General features: G+C 48.7%; 1 protein-coding gene across 5 annotated transcripts in view; it reads right to left on the minus strand.

The window, feature by feature from the left end:
* Window positions 1-18,793, minus strand: part of rad21b (RAD21 cohesin complex component b) — an 88,610-nt gene that overhangs the window by 15,533 nt on the left and 54,284 nt on the right. For all 5 annotated transcript variants that reach the window (XM_038809771.1, XM_038809766.1, XM_038809767.1 and 2 more), the window contains 5 exons: window positions 10,549-10,755; window positions 9,372-9,491; window positions 9,146-9,268; window positions 5,380-5,603; window positions 4,846-5,008 (listed from right to left, as the gene is read on the minus strand). In XM_038809771.1, coding sequence (XP_038665699.1) covers window positions 4,846-5,008; window positions 5,380-5,603; window positions 9,146-9,268; window positions 9,372-9,491; window positions 10,549-10,755 — 837 coding nt within the window. The remainder of the gene's footprint in view (window positions 1-4,845; window positions 5,009-5,379; window positions 5,604-9,145; window positions 9,269-9,371; window positions 9,492-10,548; window positions 10,756-18,793) is intronic.

Genomic DNA, 18,793 nt, shown 5'->3' on the forward strand with positions numbered 1-18,793 from the left:
GCAACAATAATATGCTTGAATTTTGCATCAGGTGGCACAGTGGTTTGCACTGCTGCCTATGGCGCTGAGGACCCAAGTTCAATACCGGCCCTGGGTCACTGTCCCTGTGGAGTTTGTACATTCTCCCAGTGTCTGCATAATGTACCCTAAATTTACTTTTAAAAAAGAATTTTACATCCAGCCTGAAAGAGATAAGAGTGGCTTGAAGACTAGTATTTCAAACTTAAAATAGGGCAACTATGTGGGCATGAACACTAAGCTAGCTGCAGTGAGCTGGGTCACGAGGCTAGGGGTTGGATCAATAGAGAAGCAGTGACAAACATTGAAGCAGATATTTCAGAATAAATACTGGTTAATTAAAGAAATTGAGTAAGTTGTGCAAAGATGATTGGCAGGTCAGACGATAGGTCAGAATATAAAGAATACAGATAATGACCAAAAGGTTAATCAGGAGAAATAAATTAGAATACGAGAGGAAACTAGCGAGAAATGTAAAAACAGATGGCAAGAGTTTTGACAGGTATTGAAAGAGGAAAATAAGTAATGTGAGTATTGGTCCTTTAGAGAGTGGCTATGGTAAAAAAATAAGGAAATGGTGGATGAAATGAACAAATATTTAAATTTTGTCTTCACTATAGAGGATAGAAACATTTCAATAATAGCTGTAAATCAAGAGGTGGGGAGGGGTACTCGGAGAAATTACAATCACTAGGAAGGTTGTACTGAGAAAACAGACGGAGCTGAGGGCTGACAATTCTCCGGGCGCTGATGAACTTCACCCTCAGGTCTTAAAAGATGCGGCTAATGAGGTAGTATTTGCATTAGTGTTAATTTTCCAAAATACACAAGATTCTGGAAAGGTTTAGTCAGAATGGAAAGTTGAAAATAATATACATCTATTCAAGGGAGGAAAGCAGAAAACCATAGGGCAGTTAGCTTGACATGCCATAGGGAAGTTGTTAGAATCAATCATTGAGGAGGTCACAGCTTGTCACTTAGAAAACCTCAAGGTGATAAGGAAGAGTCAGCTTGGTTTTGTAAAAGGGAAATCATTGGAGTTCTTTGAAGGAGTAACATGTGTTATGGAGAAAGGGGAGCCTGTAGACGTCCTGTACTTGGATTTCCAGAGGAATTTAATGAGGTGCCATATCCAAGGTCATAGTGGAAAATAAAAGCTCATGGTAATGTATTAGCTTGGACAGAAGACTGGAGGTAAACAGAGAGCATGCATAAATCGGTCTTTTTCAGATTGGCAGGATGTGACAAGCAGAGTCCCACAGGGCTCTGTGCTTGGGCCTCAATCTTTTTAAGAATTTAGATCAATTACTTAGATGAAGGGAGCAAAGAAATGAAAGCTAAAGTATTGTGAAGGGGACATAATTTGCAGATAGGTTGACTGAATTGAAAAATTCTGGCACATGGAGTATATAATGTGAAAATGTGAAGTCGCTCACTTTGGCAAGGATTAAAAGTAGAATACTGCTTAAACAGAGAAAACAGCGTCAGAATTCTCAGGTGCAGAGGGATCTGGGTGTTCTTATGTGTGAATCACAAGAAGTTAGCAAGCAGATACAGCAAGTAATTGAGAAGGCTACTGGAATGCTAACCTTTATTATGACGAACCGAACATAAAAGTGTGATGTTATGCTTCAGTTATACAAGGCATCGTTGGGGCCACAATTTGAATAGTGTGCGCAATTTTGGTCTCCTTATTTCAGGGTGTAAATGTATTGGAGATGGTTTAGAGGCGGTTTACTAGATTGATACCTGAAATGAGTGGGTTGTCTTATGAGGAAAGTTTAGACCGACTGGGCGTGTTTCCATTTGAGTTTAGAAGAGTGAGGCGTGACTTGATTGAAGTACACAGGATCCTGAATGGTTAGTTTCAAAACCATATTTTTACACGTGGGTTTCATAGCAAAAACACACGTGGAAAAAACAAACTAACAACCCATAGACAAAATGAATTCTAATATTCTCGAGACAAAGGACCACGTGGACATCAATATATTTACAGAGAAGGTCATGTAGTCTGTGGAACACCTTCCATGGTTGAAGACTAGACATCTGCGATGCTGGACACCTCCAGAAGAGGCAGATATGGATTATTCACTTGGTATTTCTGGCTGAAGACGATTGCAAATCCTTCAAGATTTCTGTCTCGCACTGATGTGGTGGCCTCCCCTTCGTTGAAGGTGGGCATATTTGCGGAATCTTCTTATCCAGTAGGTTAATTATCCAACACCATTCATGACTGGATATGGTTGGACTTAGATATGATCTGTTGCTCGAGGGGTCACTTAGCTCTGCCATTGCACATTGCCTCCGTTATTCATCATGCAAATTACAGGTGTTGCATCTTCACTGGGTCGACATCTCATTTTTAGCTTATGCCTGGCGCTGCTTCTGGCATGCCCTCCTGGACTCTTCAGAGTAGGGGGTATGCCATGCCATGGAGGTTACAAATTGTGGTTGAATAGAATTCTGCTGCTGCCTCAGGCCCACAGCACCTCATGGATGCCCAGTCTCGAGTTGTTGCATGTTTGAAATCTATCCCATTTAGCACAGCAGCAGTGTTCCACAACACGCGACATCCAGACTCCGAAACGACCCTCTTATAGACTGATCTGATCTCTTCACACATCTTCTCTACTGAGTAGTACCACACTCCTATATGCTTCATTCGATGCCTGTGCCTATGTATTTACATTGTGTATTTTATGTTTGCCCTATTATATATTTTCTTTTCATGTACGAAATGATCGGTTTGAACTGCACGCAGAAGAATATTTTTCACTGTATCGTGCTTGGTATACGTGACAATAAACCAATCCAATCCTCAATGTGAAGACGGGCTTTGTCTCCACAAGGACTGCAGTGGTCATTGCTCCCAATACTGTCATGGACAGGCATCTGCAACAGGTAGATTGGCGAGGACGATGCCAAATATGTTTTTCCCTCTTGTTGGTTCCTTCACCATCTGATGCAAACTCAGCCAAGCAGCTGTACGAACGAGCAGCAGGTTATTCAGCTCTTTGATCTTGCTCTGCCAATCAAATAGTAATCTCAAACCTGTGCTCTGCTGACTCCCGCTAATCTACCACCCCTTTGCTTACCCAAAATCCATCCACTTCTGTCTTAAAAATACTCGAAGGCTCTGCTTCTACAACATTTTCTGGGAGTTCCAAAGGCACACAACCCTGAGTGAATATATTTTTGCCTCACCTCCATTATAAATGGGCAACCTCTTATTTATAAGCAGTGACCCTTGGTTCTAGATTCTCCCATAAGAGGAAATATCCTCTCCACAACCACCCTGCCAAGACCCCCCCCCCCCCCCCCCCCCCCCCCAAAAGGATCTTCTATATTTCAATCAAGGGCGCAATCGAACGACCTCATTGCTCCGACTTAGTGACCTTGCAAGAGGCCTCTCGCGCAATTTGCGACGCTCAGAACGTTTTGCATGATCTCTTTGGATCTCATGATCTGGATCTTGCCCTCACTGTGAGGTCTCTTGGTCGCTCAAATGTGAAAATCCCATGGCACTTTTTTTTTTGACTTGGAGGGAAACTTGTTACCAGGAGCCGGCAGCCCTTGTTCTCCAAGGTAGCAGAGGTTACAAATTTGAAAGGTGCTTCTTGTACATGGCACAGACTGTTGCCAACCTATGGCTGTGGTGGAGGGAGTGAATGTTTTAGGTGGTGAATTGGGTGCCATTAATACTACAGGTAGCTGCTTTTGTTCTGCATGATACTGCGTTTCTTGTGGTATTCGAGCAGTATTCATCCAAGCAACTAGAAAGTATTCCATTACACTCCTTCCGAATGGCAGAAAGGTTTGGGAAAGTCAAGAGGTGAATTACTTACTGCAGAATATCCAGGCTCTAATCTACTCTTGAAGCTGCTGCATTGATGTTCCCGGTTGATGATTGTCAAGAGAAGTGAATAGGCACTTTTTCATTGGAGATGACCGAGTTGTAACTGTATTGGAACAGCTTGGCTAGAGGCATGGCTAGTTCTGGAGCACAACCCTTCAGCACTATTGCCAAAATCTTGTCAGGGCCACTAGACTTTGTTGTAACCACTGTGCACAGCCATTTCTTGATATTGTGTGGAGTTAATTGACTGGCATTTGTGGTGGTGTGGACCTAAATAGGAGGCTGAATGGATCATTGGCTCAGCACTTCTGGCTGAAGATAGCTGCAAAACCTTGAGCATTATGATGCAGTGAGTTGTCCTGGCCTCAACTACAAAAGAATGATCATAAACATTACCACTGTTTATGGGTTCTTTCTATGTGCACATTAATAAACTTTCAAATTTAATTAATTGAATATGTAATGCTTTTATATGTGCTGAGGGTGTGAAGGCTTTATAAACTTTTTTTCTTCTTCAAAGAAATCTGAACCAGTGAAAATAATTGCATGTAATGAATCATTAATCAGGTTTATAGGATGAAGAATCTATAGAAAGGTGGAAGAATAAAATTTGGCGTCTTCACCGATCTTTTCCAATTAATGCGAGTATGGTATCAACGAGTCACTCAAGTATTTCAAAGCACTTCAAAAGGTATTTGGTTGCGAATGAAAATAAATTATTCTGAATACAAGGCTAAATTTTAATACTGTGCACAATTCTGGGAAGATTGCCTTCAGAAAGACACTGCCATGTTGAAGATAATTCAAAGAGGGAGACTGCTGATTTGGGGATGTTATATGAAGCAAAATCAGATTTTCATGGGCAGTGGCAATTATCACATATCAAACTGCTAAATGAGGGAAAAAGAAAAAGGAAGAATTAAAGTGGAAACCGTAATGAGGAGAAATAAGTATCAGAGAATTCCTACCAATTACATCACGCTGCTGCTGTTGTGGTTGCTGCTCCTCCCCCCTTGGTACTTCTGGATTTTCAATTTCTTTCAGGAATTGTTCCAAATTGTCTGCTTCACCTCCCTTTCTCTTTTTCCTTAGTTCATCTGGGACAATTGGTGTGAGGCAGCGTGTAAAAAGCTAGACAGAAATAAAGTCAAGCTTACAATTTACATTACATATCTGTAACTAGGCTCTAATAAATAGTTACATAAATCTTATAGCGACAACAGCTTCTATTGTTAAACACAGCAAACACTAAAAATCAGACTATTTAATAGGCTGAACAAAACACAAAAAGTAGGCACGGTATTTTTTATTAAAGCTCATGTGAAATGCGACTAAATAAACTGTTCAAATTAAATTTACATTTTTGTTTACCATGACAAAATTGTTTCATTTAGTAAACCAGTAAAAATGTACTGGTTATGCTATACACTCAGAACTATCACTGCATGTTATATACGACCTCTTCCAAGAACATAACATAGTCATTTGAAATGTTCAGTTACCTTCAACAACCTGCTATTCCAGAGAGGCTGAGCTGGAAGTGAAAACAGTTTCTCCACACCACCCGTCTCTTTCCACATCATAAGTTTCTTGGTGGGTGGTGCAAGATCCAACGTGGTTACAATGTCAGAGTAGTCGCTTAACTGTGCCCGAATTGTTTTACTGTCCAGTTCTTTTACACTATCCACAATCAGTTTCCTCTTTCTTTTTGCTTTTGTTTCTTTAACTGCAAGAAATCATCCCCAATTTAACAATGTATGTTTCTGTAAAATAAAACCCTAAAACATTAAGTCAACAAAACACCGTTTCTCTGGAATGTGTTTGTTTTTAAATCTAAAGCAGCCTCCACCACTCTCTCCACCCCACATATATAAACACAAGACAAAAAGCTATGATACAGTTTCCTGACTTGAATTTATATTAGATACTTCCTTCAACTGTACATGTGGTTAAATCATAGAATGTACAGTGCAGAAGACCATTTGGCCCATCGAGTCTGCACCGGCCCTTGGAAGGAGCACCCTACTTAAGCCAACACCTCCACCCTATCCCCGTAACCCTACCTAATCTTTTTGGGTACTAAGGGCAATTTAGCGTGGCCAATCCACCTAACCTGCACATCTTTGGATTGTGGGAGGAACCCATGCAGACACAGGGAGAACATGCAGACTCCGCTGACAGTGACCCAAGCCAGCAATCGAACCTGGGACCCTGGAGCTGTGAAGTAACAGTGCGTACCACTGTGCTACCGTGCCACCCTTGTGGAGTTAAAATGTAGTTAAAATTTAGACATGGAGGACTTCCGGTGGCGGCAATGCGGAGCTAAGCCGCATGTTCGGCAGCTCCCGCTAAAAACGGACTTTGGGGCTCTCTTCAGGGCCCCCAACGGAACTTTGTCAGCAAATCCCGACATGGGAAGAGGACAGGAGTCGATCCCTCCAGTCCTATGGTCCGGACCAGGAGTGGGGTAAGAAGAAAAACGGTGGAAGCACACCTGGAAAAGCTGGGGAATAAAAACAAAATGGCGGCCGGTGGAGTGGAGGCAGTGGGCGCAGGAGCAGCAGGCGACTCCGCTGTGTTGCTTCCAGGAGCTCAAGGTGGAGCTGCTGGAGTCGTTGACGGTTACCACCAGAGAGCTGATGGAGGCTCAGACTGTCCAGGGGGCCGTGATCCGGGAGCTGCAGAAGCAGGCCTCCGAAAGGGAGGATGAGGGCGTGGCCGTAGCGGGGAAGGTGGAGATGCACGAGGCGCTCCATAAAAGGTGACAGGAGCAGTTCGAGGAGCTGGACAACCGGTTGAGGGGGAAGAATTTGCGGATCCTGGGCCTCACGGAGGGGCTGGAGGGGTCGGACCTGGAGGTCTATGTGGTGGTTATGTTGAACTCGCTGATGGGGGCTGGGTCCTTCCAAGGGCCCCTGGAGTTAGAGGGGGCCCACAGAATTCTGGCTAGGAGGCCCAAGCCGAACGAGCCGCCGCGGGCGGTGTTGGTGAGGTTTCATTGGTTCGTGGATCGTGAGTGTGTGCTCCGGTGGGCCAAGAAGGAGCGGAGCAGCAAGTGGGAGAACATGGAGGTGCGGATCTTCCAGGACTGGAGTGCGGAGGTGGCGAAGCGGAGGGCCGGGTTCAACCGGACGAAGGCGGTGCTCCACAGACGGAGCGTGAAGTTTGGCATGTTGCAGCCGGCGTGTCTGTGGGTCACCTATAAGGATCGGCACCATTATTTTGAGTACTCGGAGGAGGCGTGGGCCTTTGTGCAGGCCGAGAAACTGGACTCAAACTGAGGGGCTAAGATGGGGGATGTTGTATAATAATGTACTTGTATTTGCTCTGTTTAATGTAAGATGTGGGTTGGCCTTAGGGTGGGTGGGGTGATGTCGTTATGTCTTTTTTGGTATGAGTTTTCCTGTCTGGGTCTGGTGGACGGGTTCGGGCAGGGTGGTAAACGGGGAGTTCGGGGAGCTAGTGGGTGGACTGACAATGGGAGTTGCCCTAGAGGAGGCGGGGCTGGGCAGGGCGAAAGCGCGGGCTTTTCACGGGTTCCCCGCGCTGTGGGATGGTAGGGGCGGAGTCGGGGCTGAGAAGCGCGGGCCATTGCTGGCTGTTTCTTTTCCCGTGCAAGAGCGGGTGGGGGAGGGGGAGGAGGCGTAGTCCCATGTGGGGAGGAGTCGGAGGTAGGGCGGGAGTCGCCGGGGTCAGCAGAAGTTAGCTGGCTCACGGGAGTGCTATGGAGGGAGGGGCGCGGCTAGGAGCGGTCCTAATCTTGGGGGGGGGGGGGGTTTGGAGGGGAGGTGCTGGGTTGCAGCTGAAACGGTCAGGAAGGAACTGGAGTATGCAGCGGATTTCTGGGCTGGCACAGGGTAGGGGTTAGGAGGTTGAGGGACCTGTTTGTGGAGGGGAGGTTCGCGAGCTTGGGGGAGTTAGAGGAGAAGTTTGGGCTCCCCCCGGGAACATGTTTAGGTACATGCAGGTGAGGGCGTTTGCCAGGCGGCAGGTGGAGGGGTTCCCCTCGCTGCCCCCACGTGGGGTGTGGGACAGGGTGCTCTCGGGGGCGTGGGTTGGAGGAGGGAGGATTTCGGACATATACCGGGTACTGCAGGAGGTAGACGGGGCCTCGGTGGAGGAACTGAAGGGTAAATGGGAAGAGGAGCTGGGTGAGGAGATTGAGGGGGGGGCGTGGGCGGATGCCCTGGAGAGAGTGAATTCCTCCTCTTCCTGTGCGAGTTCAAGGTGCTGCATAGGGCCCACATGACTGGTACCAGGATGAGTAGGTTTTTCGGGGGCGAAGACAGGTGTGCTAGGTGCTTGGGGAGCCTAGCGAACCACGCCCTTATGTTTTGGGCGTGCCCAGCGCTGGGGGAGTTTGGAGGGGGGTGGCAAGGACGGTGTCGAGGGTGGTGGGATCCAGGGTCAAGCCAGGCTGGGGACTCACAATTTCTGGGGTTGCAGTGGAGCCGGGAGTGCAGGAGGCGAAAGAGGCCGGTGTTCTGGCCTTTGCGTCCCTAGTAGCCCGACGGAGGATCTTGCTCAAATGGAAGGATACGAGGCCCCCAAGCGTGGAGGCCTGGATCAATGATATGGCGCGGTTCATTAAATTGGAGACAGTTAAATTTGCCCTGAGGGGATCAGTACAAGGGCTCTTTAGGCGGTGGGGTTCATTAAATTGGAGAAGGTGAAATTTGCCCTGAGGGGATCAGTACAAGGGTTCTTTAGGCGGTGGCAGCCTTTCCTGGACTTCCTGGCAGAACGGTAGGGGAATAGGCCGGCAGCAGCAGCAACCCTGGGGGGGGGGGGGGTTTGGTTCGGTGGGAGGGAGAACTGTGTACATGGGTTTGTGGGATGTGGCGGGTGTTATCTCTTTCCCTTTTGTTGTTTGGGTGTCTTTTGTTTTTTCTGTTGTTTGCAGTTGCTTTTGAAGTTGGGTGGGTGTTGTTCTTGGGTTTTTACCGCGGTTGTTTTGTTAATATTGTTGTGATGTTTATATTTTGTAAAAATCTTAATAAAAATTATTTTAAAAAATAAATAAAAAATTTAGACATGGAGACATATCGCATGCACACATTGCTGAGTAAAGAATGGTGTTGATGTTGATACAGCATATCATTTTCCTTTCATATTCTACATTACTGAAGTAGTTGTTATTAAAACTTATACAACAATCATACTATATACTACAATTTATAGTTGGAAACAGACATCTTGGGATTCGCTCCTTTCGCTTTGATATTTTACCCACTTGATCTGGTCACACCCCCTAATGTAAGAACTTACCAGTTATATCAATTGGTTCCAAAGCAAATGCTTCCTCTTCATTTGGTACTAAAGTTGTCTGGTCAGTCATTGTTGGCAGAGGTTCAACTGGATCATCAGAGTCTGGACTGTCAGGGGCACCCACTGTTTAAAAATAATGCTATGTTAACTGAACGGTAGAAACTTCAGGTTCAGTTTATGCACTTGGTAAAGATTAAACGATGAAAGAAAAATTTGAAATACTCACTGGACATAACATCTTCATCATCATGATGAATCGGTTCTTCTGGCATCAAAACTCCTCCATCTGGTAATACCGGTGGATCGTCAAATATACCACCATCATCATGACTTAAAAGTTTATCATCTGGCAAGAAAAATGTTTTTCAGTCAATTTGAGAATGAAAGAAAAATAGGTCTATATTTTAAAAATGGGATTTTACCAAACAAAACTAAATGATGCAACTTTGAAGAGGGTACAGGAATGTGTTTACATGCACATATCTTTGAAGGTGGGAGGACAAATTGATAAGTTGGCTTAAAAAAAAAATACGTGATTGGGTTTATAAACAGAGGCAGGGCACAAAAGTAAGAAAGTTATAGTAAAGCTTTATAAGTTACTTGATGGGCTCCCCAGTTAGGAGCACAGCACTTTAGGAAGGATGCCAAGGTTGAGCAGACAAAATTTACTTAAATAATAAAAGAAATAAGAGACTTGGATTGTGTAGAACGCTTACAGAATCCGAGATTGTTCTTTTTAGAACAGAAAAGCTAAAGGGCTGATTAAATGGAATTATCCAAAATTATGAAGAGGTTTGAGTAAATAAGGGGAAGCAAAGTTGACTTGCAAGAGGGTCTGGAACAAAAGCGCATAGATTTAAGATGATTGGCAAAAGAACCAAAGATAACAAGAGAACAATGTTATGAGTTCTTGCAATCTGAAAGGATGATAGAAACAGGACCAATGGTAGATTTCAAAAGGGAATCAGATATATAAAAATAATAGTTTTCAGTTGAGCTGTTTTAATTGGATAGCTCCAAAGATCTGGCCCAGGGGACGAATGGCCACTATCTGTGCTGTATCATCCTGTGAAATCAATACACTAAAAACGCAAAATTATACTTGACAGGCTAAAACATTAAACAATACACTGGTGTTATGCTTTGAGCAAAAGCAGGGTGGCTTTCCTGGACTTAGACACGTGACTGTTACAGTTATTCAGAAGATCTAATGTAGTCCAATTACATACAAGTGGGAGCAAATGAATTGCAAGTGAAATTAAGAATATACAAGAGCCACTCAAACTAAATTTAAAACCAAGTTTTCTGGGCAACACTCATTTGATTAATTTGCTCCACAGGAATGTATACAACTTCTAAATGTACTCATCTAAATCCTGCAATAAGCGATGGAGTAGACATACCAAGAATTCCACCATCAATTCCATCACCAAATCCATCATTTTTGAGGGGGTCATCATAGGCCAGATGATTAGTTTTCTCAGCCAGCTGAGCTGTGGTGTTTTGCACTGGGTCCAATAACAGATTAGAGTCGCTGGTGCTTCCCATGATGTCTTCTTCAAATGTGCTGCCTTCACGCATAATCTCACGATCATCAACACCAAAATCACCTTTATAGAGGGTGAAAATTCCACATAATCCATAAATTTTAATAGCTTGCAGGTGCCAGGCAAATTAGAAAACCATCATCTCAACCATTAGCCAATGAAAAGGTCCTAAAGCTAAAACAGATACTGTATTGAGATTCCCATGTTTAATTTTAAATTGTCTAATACTGGACCAAATAATCAACAATTTAAAATTCATACTGTGGCCACATGCAACTCCAGATATTTACATGCACTTGTGCATGCATTAACCATTATTCATTTAATAGGATAGTCAATATTGGCATTTATTATGTTGTATAATTGCAAAATCAAACCATGATAGCAACTTTGTTAGAGTATAGTGGCCATGCTTTTTAGCAGCCTAAAAGAAAAAATATTCAATGTTGCTATGACCAATAATGTTCCTAGAATGTTTTAAAGAGCGAAGATTCACATACACAGATTATGTTTTTTAACCATGATCAAAGTCTTCATTACGAGTATTAATTAACAACCACTTAGTGTAAAAAAAAAAGCATTTCTGAAACAACGGTAATCAATGGCTGATTATTCGGAACAGAATTATACTTTTTCTTAGCTCACTGCAACTGGATCATTGCCAGATACCTTCATTATTTACATTTTAGTCAGGGGAAAATAAAATGACAACTCACTGATTTCAACTGAAAAGAAAATAATAATAATAATCTTTGTCACAAGTAGGCTTACATTAACTCTGCAATGATTGTGACTGTGAAAAGCCCCTAGTTGCCACATTCCGGCGCCTGTTTGGTACACAGAGGAAGAATTAAGAATGTCCAAATTACTTAACAGCACATCTTTCGGGACTTGTGGGAGGAGGCCGGAGCACCTGGAGGAAGCCCACGCAGACATGGAGAACATGCAGACTCCGCACAGTCACCCATGATGGGAATCGAACCTGGGACCCTGGCGCTGTGAAGCTACAATGCTAACCACTGTGCTACCACACTGCACTCACACAGAGCATCACAGAGACATGGCTGCAAGTGGATCATCCACTTGCCATTTCTGGCTGAAATGTGTTGTGAATGCTTAAGCCTCACCTTTTGCACTGATGTGCTGGGCTCCTCCATCTTTCAGGATGGGGATATTTGTGGAGTCTGCTCCTCCTCCAGTGAGTTGTTTAATTGTCTACCACCATTGATGGCTGGATGTGGCAGGACTGCAGAGCTTAGATTTGATGCATTGGTTGTGGAATTGCTGAGCTGCATCTGTTACTTGCTGCTTACGCTGTTTGGCATGCAACTAGTCCTGTGTTTTAGTTGCACCTGGTTGACACCTCATTTTTAGGTATGCTTGGTGTCGCTCCTGGCATGCCGTCCTGCACTCTTCATTCAACCAGGGTTGATCCCCTGGCTTGGTGGTAATGGTAGAATGGGGTATATGCAGCCCATGAGTTTACAGATTGTGGGCGTACAATTCGGCTGCTGCTGGTGACTCACAGCACCTCATGGATGTCTAGTCTTGAGTTGCTAAATCTGTTCAAAGTCTGCCTCAGTTAGCATGATGGTGGTGCCATATTGCACTAAGGGGCAAAAGTTTCAAAATAAAGGGTTTTATATTTAAGATGGTGTAAGGCAAGAATTTCTTCTCTCGAGGATTGTCAATCTTTGGAATTCTCTGCCCCAGAGAGCAGTTGAGGTTGGGTCATTGATTTTATTCAAGGCTGGGTGAGCCAGATCTTTGATCTACAAGAGAGTCAAAGGAGTAAAGCAGCAAAGTGGAGTCAAATCTACAATCACCTCAACCATGATTTTGTTGAATGGTTAGAGGGGCCGAATGTTCTACTCTTACTACAATTTTGTTATCTAGTTACATTCTCAAGAAACTTTAATAAATTTGTCAAACATGTTTTTTTTTGTCCGTAAAATCATGGTGACTCTGCTTGAGCATAGTATAAATTTCCAAGTGCAGTATTGGGAGTTCCTTAATAATGACTGCAATCACTTCCGGTGGCGGCAATGAGCAGTTAAGCCGCACATTCGGCGGCTCCCGCGGAGAACGGACTTTGGGGCTCTTTTCAGGGCCCCCAACGGAGCTGTAGCGGCGAATCTCAACGGGGGAAGAGGACAAGAGTCGACCCCAACGGTCCCATGGTCCGGACCAGGAGCGGGGCAGAGAAAAAACCGAGGAAAGCGCCTCTGAAAAAACGGGGGCAGGAAGATAAAATGGCGGCCGGCGAAGGCCTCGAGGAGCTGAGGAAGTGGGCCCAGGAGCAGCAGGCGATTCTGCTGCGCTGCTTCCAGGAGCTGAAGTTGGAGCTGCTGGAGTCCATCAAGGTAACCAACAAGGAACTGATGGAGACCCAGACAGCCCAGGGGGCTGCGATCCGGGAGCTGCAGCAGCAGGCCTCCGAAAGGGAGGACGAGGTCGTGGCCGGGAAGGTGGAGATGCACGAGACGCTCCATAAAAGATGGCAGGAGCGGTTCGAGGAGCTGGACAACCGGTCGAGGAGGAAGAATTTGCGGATCCTGGGCCTCACGGAGGGGCTGGAGGGGTCGGACCCAGCGGCCTATGTGGTGATTATGTTAAACTCGCTGATGGGGGCTGGGTCCTTCCAGGGGCCCCTGGAGTTAGAGGGGGCCCACAGAATTCTGGCTAGGAGGCCCAAGCCGAACGAGCCGCCGCGGGCGGTGTTGGTGAGGTTTCATCGGTTCGTGGATCGTGAGTGTGTGCTCCGGTGGGCCAAGAAGGAGCGGAGCAGCAAGTGGGAGAACACGGAGGTGCGGATCTTCCAGGACTGGAGTGCGGAGGTGGCGAGGCGGAGGGCCGGGTTCAACCGGACGAAGGTGGTGCTCCACAGACGGAGTGTGAAGTTCGGCATGTTGCAGCCGGCGCGTCTGTGGGTCACCTATAAGGATCGGCACCATTATTTTGAGTCCCCGGAGGAGGCGTGGGCCTTTGTGCAAGCCGAGAAATTGGACTCAAACTGAGGGTCTAGGATGGGGGATGTTGTATAATATTGTATTTGCATTTGCTTGGTTTAGTGTAAGAATGTCGTACTGTTTTTTCTATATGGGTTTTTAAGCAGGGGTCGGATGGACGGGTTCGGGCAGAGGCGTAAACGGGGAGTTCGGGGAGCTGGTGGGGGGGACTGACAATGGGAGTGGCCCTGGAGGAGGAGGGGCCCGGCAGGGCGAAAGCGCGGGCTTTCTGCGGGTTTCCTGCGCTGTGAGATGGTGGGGGCGGGGCCGGGGCCAGGGCTGAGAAGCACGGGTCGTTGCTGGCTGTTTCTTTTCCCGCGCGAGAGCGGGGGGAGGGTGGACCCGTTGACGGGCACAATGGAGGAGGGGCAGTCCCACGTGGGGAGGAGCCGAAGGTAGGGCGGGAGTCGCCGGGGTCAGCAGAAGTTAGCTGACTGGGCAGCAGGGTAGCATGGTGGTTAGCATAAATGCTTCACAGCTCCAGGGTCCCAGGTTCGATTCCTGGCTGGGTCACTGTCTGTGTGGAGTCTGCACGTCCTCCCCCTGTGTGCGTGGGTTTCCTCCGGGTGCTCCGGTTTCCTCCCACAGTCCAAAGATGTGCGGGTTAGGTGGATTGGCCATGCTAAATTGCCCGTAGTGTCCTAGAAAAAGTAAGGTTAAGGGGGAGTTGTTGGGTTACGGGTATAGGGTGGATACGTGGGTTTGAGTAGGGTGATCATGGCTCGGCACAACATTGAGGGCCGAAGGGCCTGTTCTGTGCTGTACTGTTCTATGTTCTATGACTCACGGGAGTGCTGTGGAGGGAGGGGCGCGGCTAGGAGGGGCCCTAGCCGGGGGGGGGGGGGGGGGGGGGGGGGGGGGGAGGGGGTATGGCTAATCGGCAGGGGAGGGGGGCAGGGAGCCCTCGGATCCGGCTGATAACCTGGAATGTGAGGGGGCTGAATGGGCCGGTCAAAAGGGCCCGGGTATTTGCGCACCTGAAGGACTGAAGGCGGATGTGGCCATGCTCCAGGAGACACACCAGAGAGTGGTGGACCAGGTTCGGCTGAGGAAGGGATGGGAGGGCCAAGTATTTCACTCAGGGCTGGATGAGAAGAGTAAGGGGGTGGCGATCCTGGTGGGGAAGAAGGTGTTGTTTGAGGCGTTAAATGTGGTGGCTGACAGTGGCGGGAGATATGTGATGGTGAATGGCAAGCTGCAGGGGGAGCGGGTGGTGTTGGTGAATATTTATGCCCCAAATTGGGACGATGCGGGGTTTATGCGGCGTATGTTGGGCCGCATTCCGGACCTGGAGGTGGGGGGCCTGATCATGGGGGGGGGGGGGGGGGGGGGGGGGGGGGGGGAAGACGACGACTTCAACACAGTACTGGATCCCCCATTGGATCGATCCAAGTCCCGGACGGATAGGAGGCTGGCGGCGGCTAAGGTGCTGAGGGGATTCATGGGCCAGATTGGGGGGGGGGGGGGGGGGGGGGGGACCCTGGAGGTTTGCGAGGCCAAGGGCCAGGGAATACTCGTTTTTCTCCCACGTACATAAGGCCTACTCGAGGATTGATTTTTTTTGTCCTGAGCAGGGGGTTGGTTGTCGAGGGTGGAGGATGTGGAATACTCCGCCATTGCCATTTCAGATCATGCCCCGCACTGGATGGACCTCGGGCTGGGGGAAGAGAGGGACCAACGTCCGCTCTGGCGCATGGAGGTGGAGCTGTTGGCAGATGAGGAGGTGGCCGAGGGGGTTCGGGGGTGTATCGAGAGGTACCTTGAGGCCAATGATAACGGGGAGGTTCGAGTGGGGACGGTCTGGGAGGCATTGAAGGCGGTGATGAGGGGGGAATTGATCTCCATCCGAACCCATAGGGAGAGGGAGAGATTGATAGGGGAGATGGTGCAGGTGGATAGGAGATATGCGGAAGCCCCAGAGGAGGGATTGCTGGGGGAGAGGCGTAGCCTTCAGGCCAGATTTGACCTATTAACTACCAGAAAGGCGGAAGCTCAGTGGAGGAAAGCACAGGGGGCGGTGTATGAATACGGGGAGAAGGCGAGCAGGATGCTGGCGCACCAGCTCCGGAAGCGAGATGCGGCCAGGGAGATTGGGGGAGTGGTGGATAGAGCTGGGAAGGTGGTGCGGAGAGGGGTAGATGTTAATGGGGTCTTCAGGGACTTCTATGGGGAACTGTACCGGTCTGAACCCCCGGTGGAGGGGGGTGGAATGGGGCGCTTCTTGGACAAGCTGCGATTCCCGAGGGTGGAGGAGGAGCAGGTGAAGGGACTAGGGGCGCCGATCGAGCTGGAGGAGGTGGTCAAGGGGATAGTGAGCAGGCAGTCGGGGAAGGCGCCGGGGCCGGACGGGTTTCCGGCGGAATTTTATAAAAGGTATTTGGACCTGTTGGGCCGGACCTTTAACGAGACAAGGGAGGGGGGGGCTTTGCCCCCAACTATGTCACGGGCGCTGATTTCCTTGATCCTGAAGCGGGACAAGGACCCTCTGCAGTGCGGATCACATAGGCCGATTTCGCTGCTGAACGCCGACGCTAAGCTGCTGGCAAAGATCCTGGCCACCAGAATAGAGGATTGCGTGCCCGGGGTTATTCATGAGGACCAGACGGGGTTTGTGAAGGGAAGGCAGCTAAATACAAACGTACGAAGGCTCCTCAACGTTATTATGATGCCGGCTGTGGAAGGGGAGGCGGAGATAGTGGTGGCATTAGATGCGGAGAAGGCCTTCGATAGGGTTGAGTGGGAGTATTTGTGGGAGATGTTGGAGAGGTTTGGGGAGGGGTTTATCCGGTGGGTGAGGCTGCTCTACGAGGCCCCATTGGCGAGTGTAGCCACAAATAGGAGGAGGTCGGAGTACTTTCGGCTGTACCGGGGGACGAGACAGGGGTGCCCCCTGTCCCCCTTGCTCTTCGCATTGGCAATTGAGCCCCTGGCCATGGCACTGAGGGAGTCAGGGAACTGGAGGGGCTTGGTGCGGGGTGGGGAGGAGCATCGAGTGTCGCTGTACGCGGACGACCTGTTGCTGTATGTGGCGGACCCTGTGGGGGGGATGCCGGAGGTGATGAGGATTCTTAGTGAATTCGGGGGTTTCTCAGAGTATAAGTTGAACCTGGGCAAGAGTGAGGTGTTTGTGGTACATCCGGGGGACCAAGAGGAGGGGATTGGTAGGCTCCCATTGAAGCAGGCAGGGAAGAGCTTCAGGTACCTAGGGGTCCAGGTGGCGGGGAGCTGGGGGGCCCTGCACAAGTTCAACCTCACAAGGTTGGTGGAGCAGATGGAGGAGGAGTTTAAGAGGTGGGATATGTTACCGCTGTCACTGGCGGGGAGGGTGCAGTCCATTAAGATGACAGTGCTCCCGAGGTTTTTGTTCCTGTTCCAGTGCCTTCCCATCCTTATCCCGAAGGCCTTTTTTAGGAGGGTCAACAGGAGTATCACGGGATTTGTGTTGGCGCATGGGACTCCGAGGGTGAGAAGAGTGTTCCTGGAACGAGGCAGGGATAGGGGGGGGCTGGCGTTGCCCAACCTCTGTGGGTACTATTGGGCTGCCAACGCAGCGATGGTGCGTAAGTGGGTAATGGACGAGAAAGGGGCAGCATGGAAGAGGATAGAGGCAGCGTCTTGTGTGGGCACGAGCTTGGAGGCGCTAGTAACGACGCCGTTGCCGCACCCTCCAACGAGGTATACCACGAGCCCGGTGGTGGCGGCTTCCCTCAAAATCTAGGGGCAATGGAGACGGCACAGGGGAGAAATGGGGGGCTCGATGGAGGCCCCGATACGGGGGAACCATCAGTTTGTCCCAGGGAGCATCGATGGCGGATTTCTGGGCTGGCACAGGGCAGGGTTTAGGAGGTCGAGGGACCTGTTTGTGGAGGGGAGGTTCGCGAGCTTGGGGGAGTTAGAGGGGAAGTTTGGGCTCCCCCCGGGGAACATGTTTCGGTACATGCAGGTTAGGGCGTTTGCCAGGCGGCAGATGGAGGGATTCCCCTTGTTGCCCCCACGTGGGGTACGGGACAGGGTGCTCTCGGGGGTGTGGGTTGGAGGAGGGAGGATTTCGGACATATACCGGGTGATGCAGGAGGTAGACGAGGCCTCGGTGGAGGAACTGACGGGTAAATGGGAAGAGGAGCTGGGTGATGAGATTGAGGAGGGGACGTGGGCGGATGCCCTGGAGAAAGTGAATTCCTCCTCTTCCTGTGCGAGGCTTAGCCTCATACAGTTCAAGGTGCTGCATAGGGCCCACATGACTGGGTCGAGGATGAGTAGGTTTTTCGAGGGCGAGGACAGGTGTGCTAGGTGTTCGGGGAGCCCAGCGAACCACGCCCATATGTTTTGGGCGTGCCCAGCGCTGGGGGAGTTTTTGAAGGGGGTAGCAAGGACGGTTTCGAGGGTGGTGGGATCCAGGGTCAAGCCAGGCTGGGGACTCGCAATTTTTGGGGTTGCGGTGGAGCCGGGAGTGCAGGAGGCGAAAGAGGCCGGTGTTCTGGCCTTTGCGTCCCTAGTAGCCCGGCGGAGGATCTTGCTCCAATGGAAGGATGCGAGGCCCCCAAGTGTGGAGGCCTGGATCAATGATATGGCGCGTTCATTAAATTGGAGAGGGTGAAATTTGCCCTGAGGGGATCAGTACAAGGGTTTTTCAGGCAGTGGCAGCCTTTCCTGGTCTTCCTGGCGGAACGGTAGGGAAATAGGCCGACAGCAGGAGCAACCCGGGAGGGGGGGCTGGGGGGGGGGGGAAGAACTGTGTACATAGGTCTGTGGGATGTGGCGGGTGATATCTCTTTCCCTTTTGTTGTTTGGGTGCTCTTTTGTTTTTCTTTCTTTTTCCTTTTGTTTGAAGTTGGGGGGGGTATTGTTCTTGGGGTGTTACCGCGGTTGTTTGTTAATAGAGTTAAGATGTTTATATTTTGTAAAAATTTCAATAAAAATTATTTAAAAAAATAAAATAATGACTGCCATTTTCCTGATGACCGATGTCTGGCTAACTGGCCCATAGTTCCCGGTATTCTCTCTCCCTCCTTTCTGGAATAGAGGTGTTACATCTGTTAGCTTACAATAATGCTGGGACAGTTCTGGAATCCAGGAAATTTTAAGAAATCACA

The sequence above is a fragment of the Scyliorhinus canicula genome, chromosome 10 (genome assembly GCF_902713615.1).
Source record: "Scyliorhinus canicula chromosome 10, sScyCan1.1, whole genome shotgun sequence".
Classification (NCBI taxonomy): domain Eukaryota; kingdom Metazoa; phylum Chordata; class Chondrichthyes; order Carcharhiniformes; family Scyliorhinidae; genus Scyliorhinus; species Scyliorhinus canicula.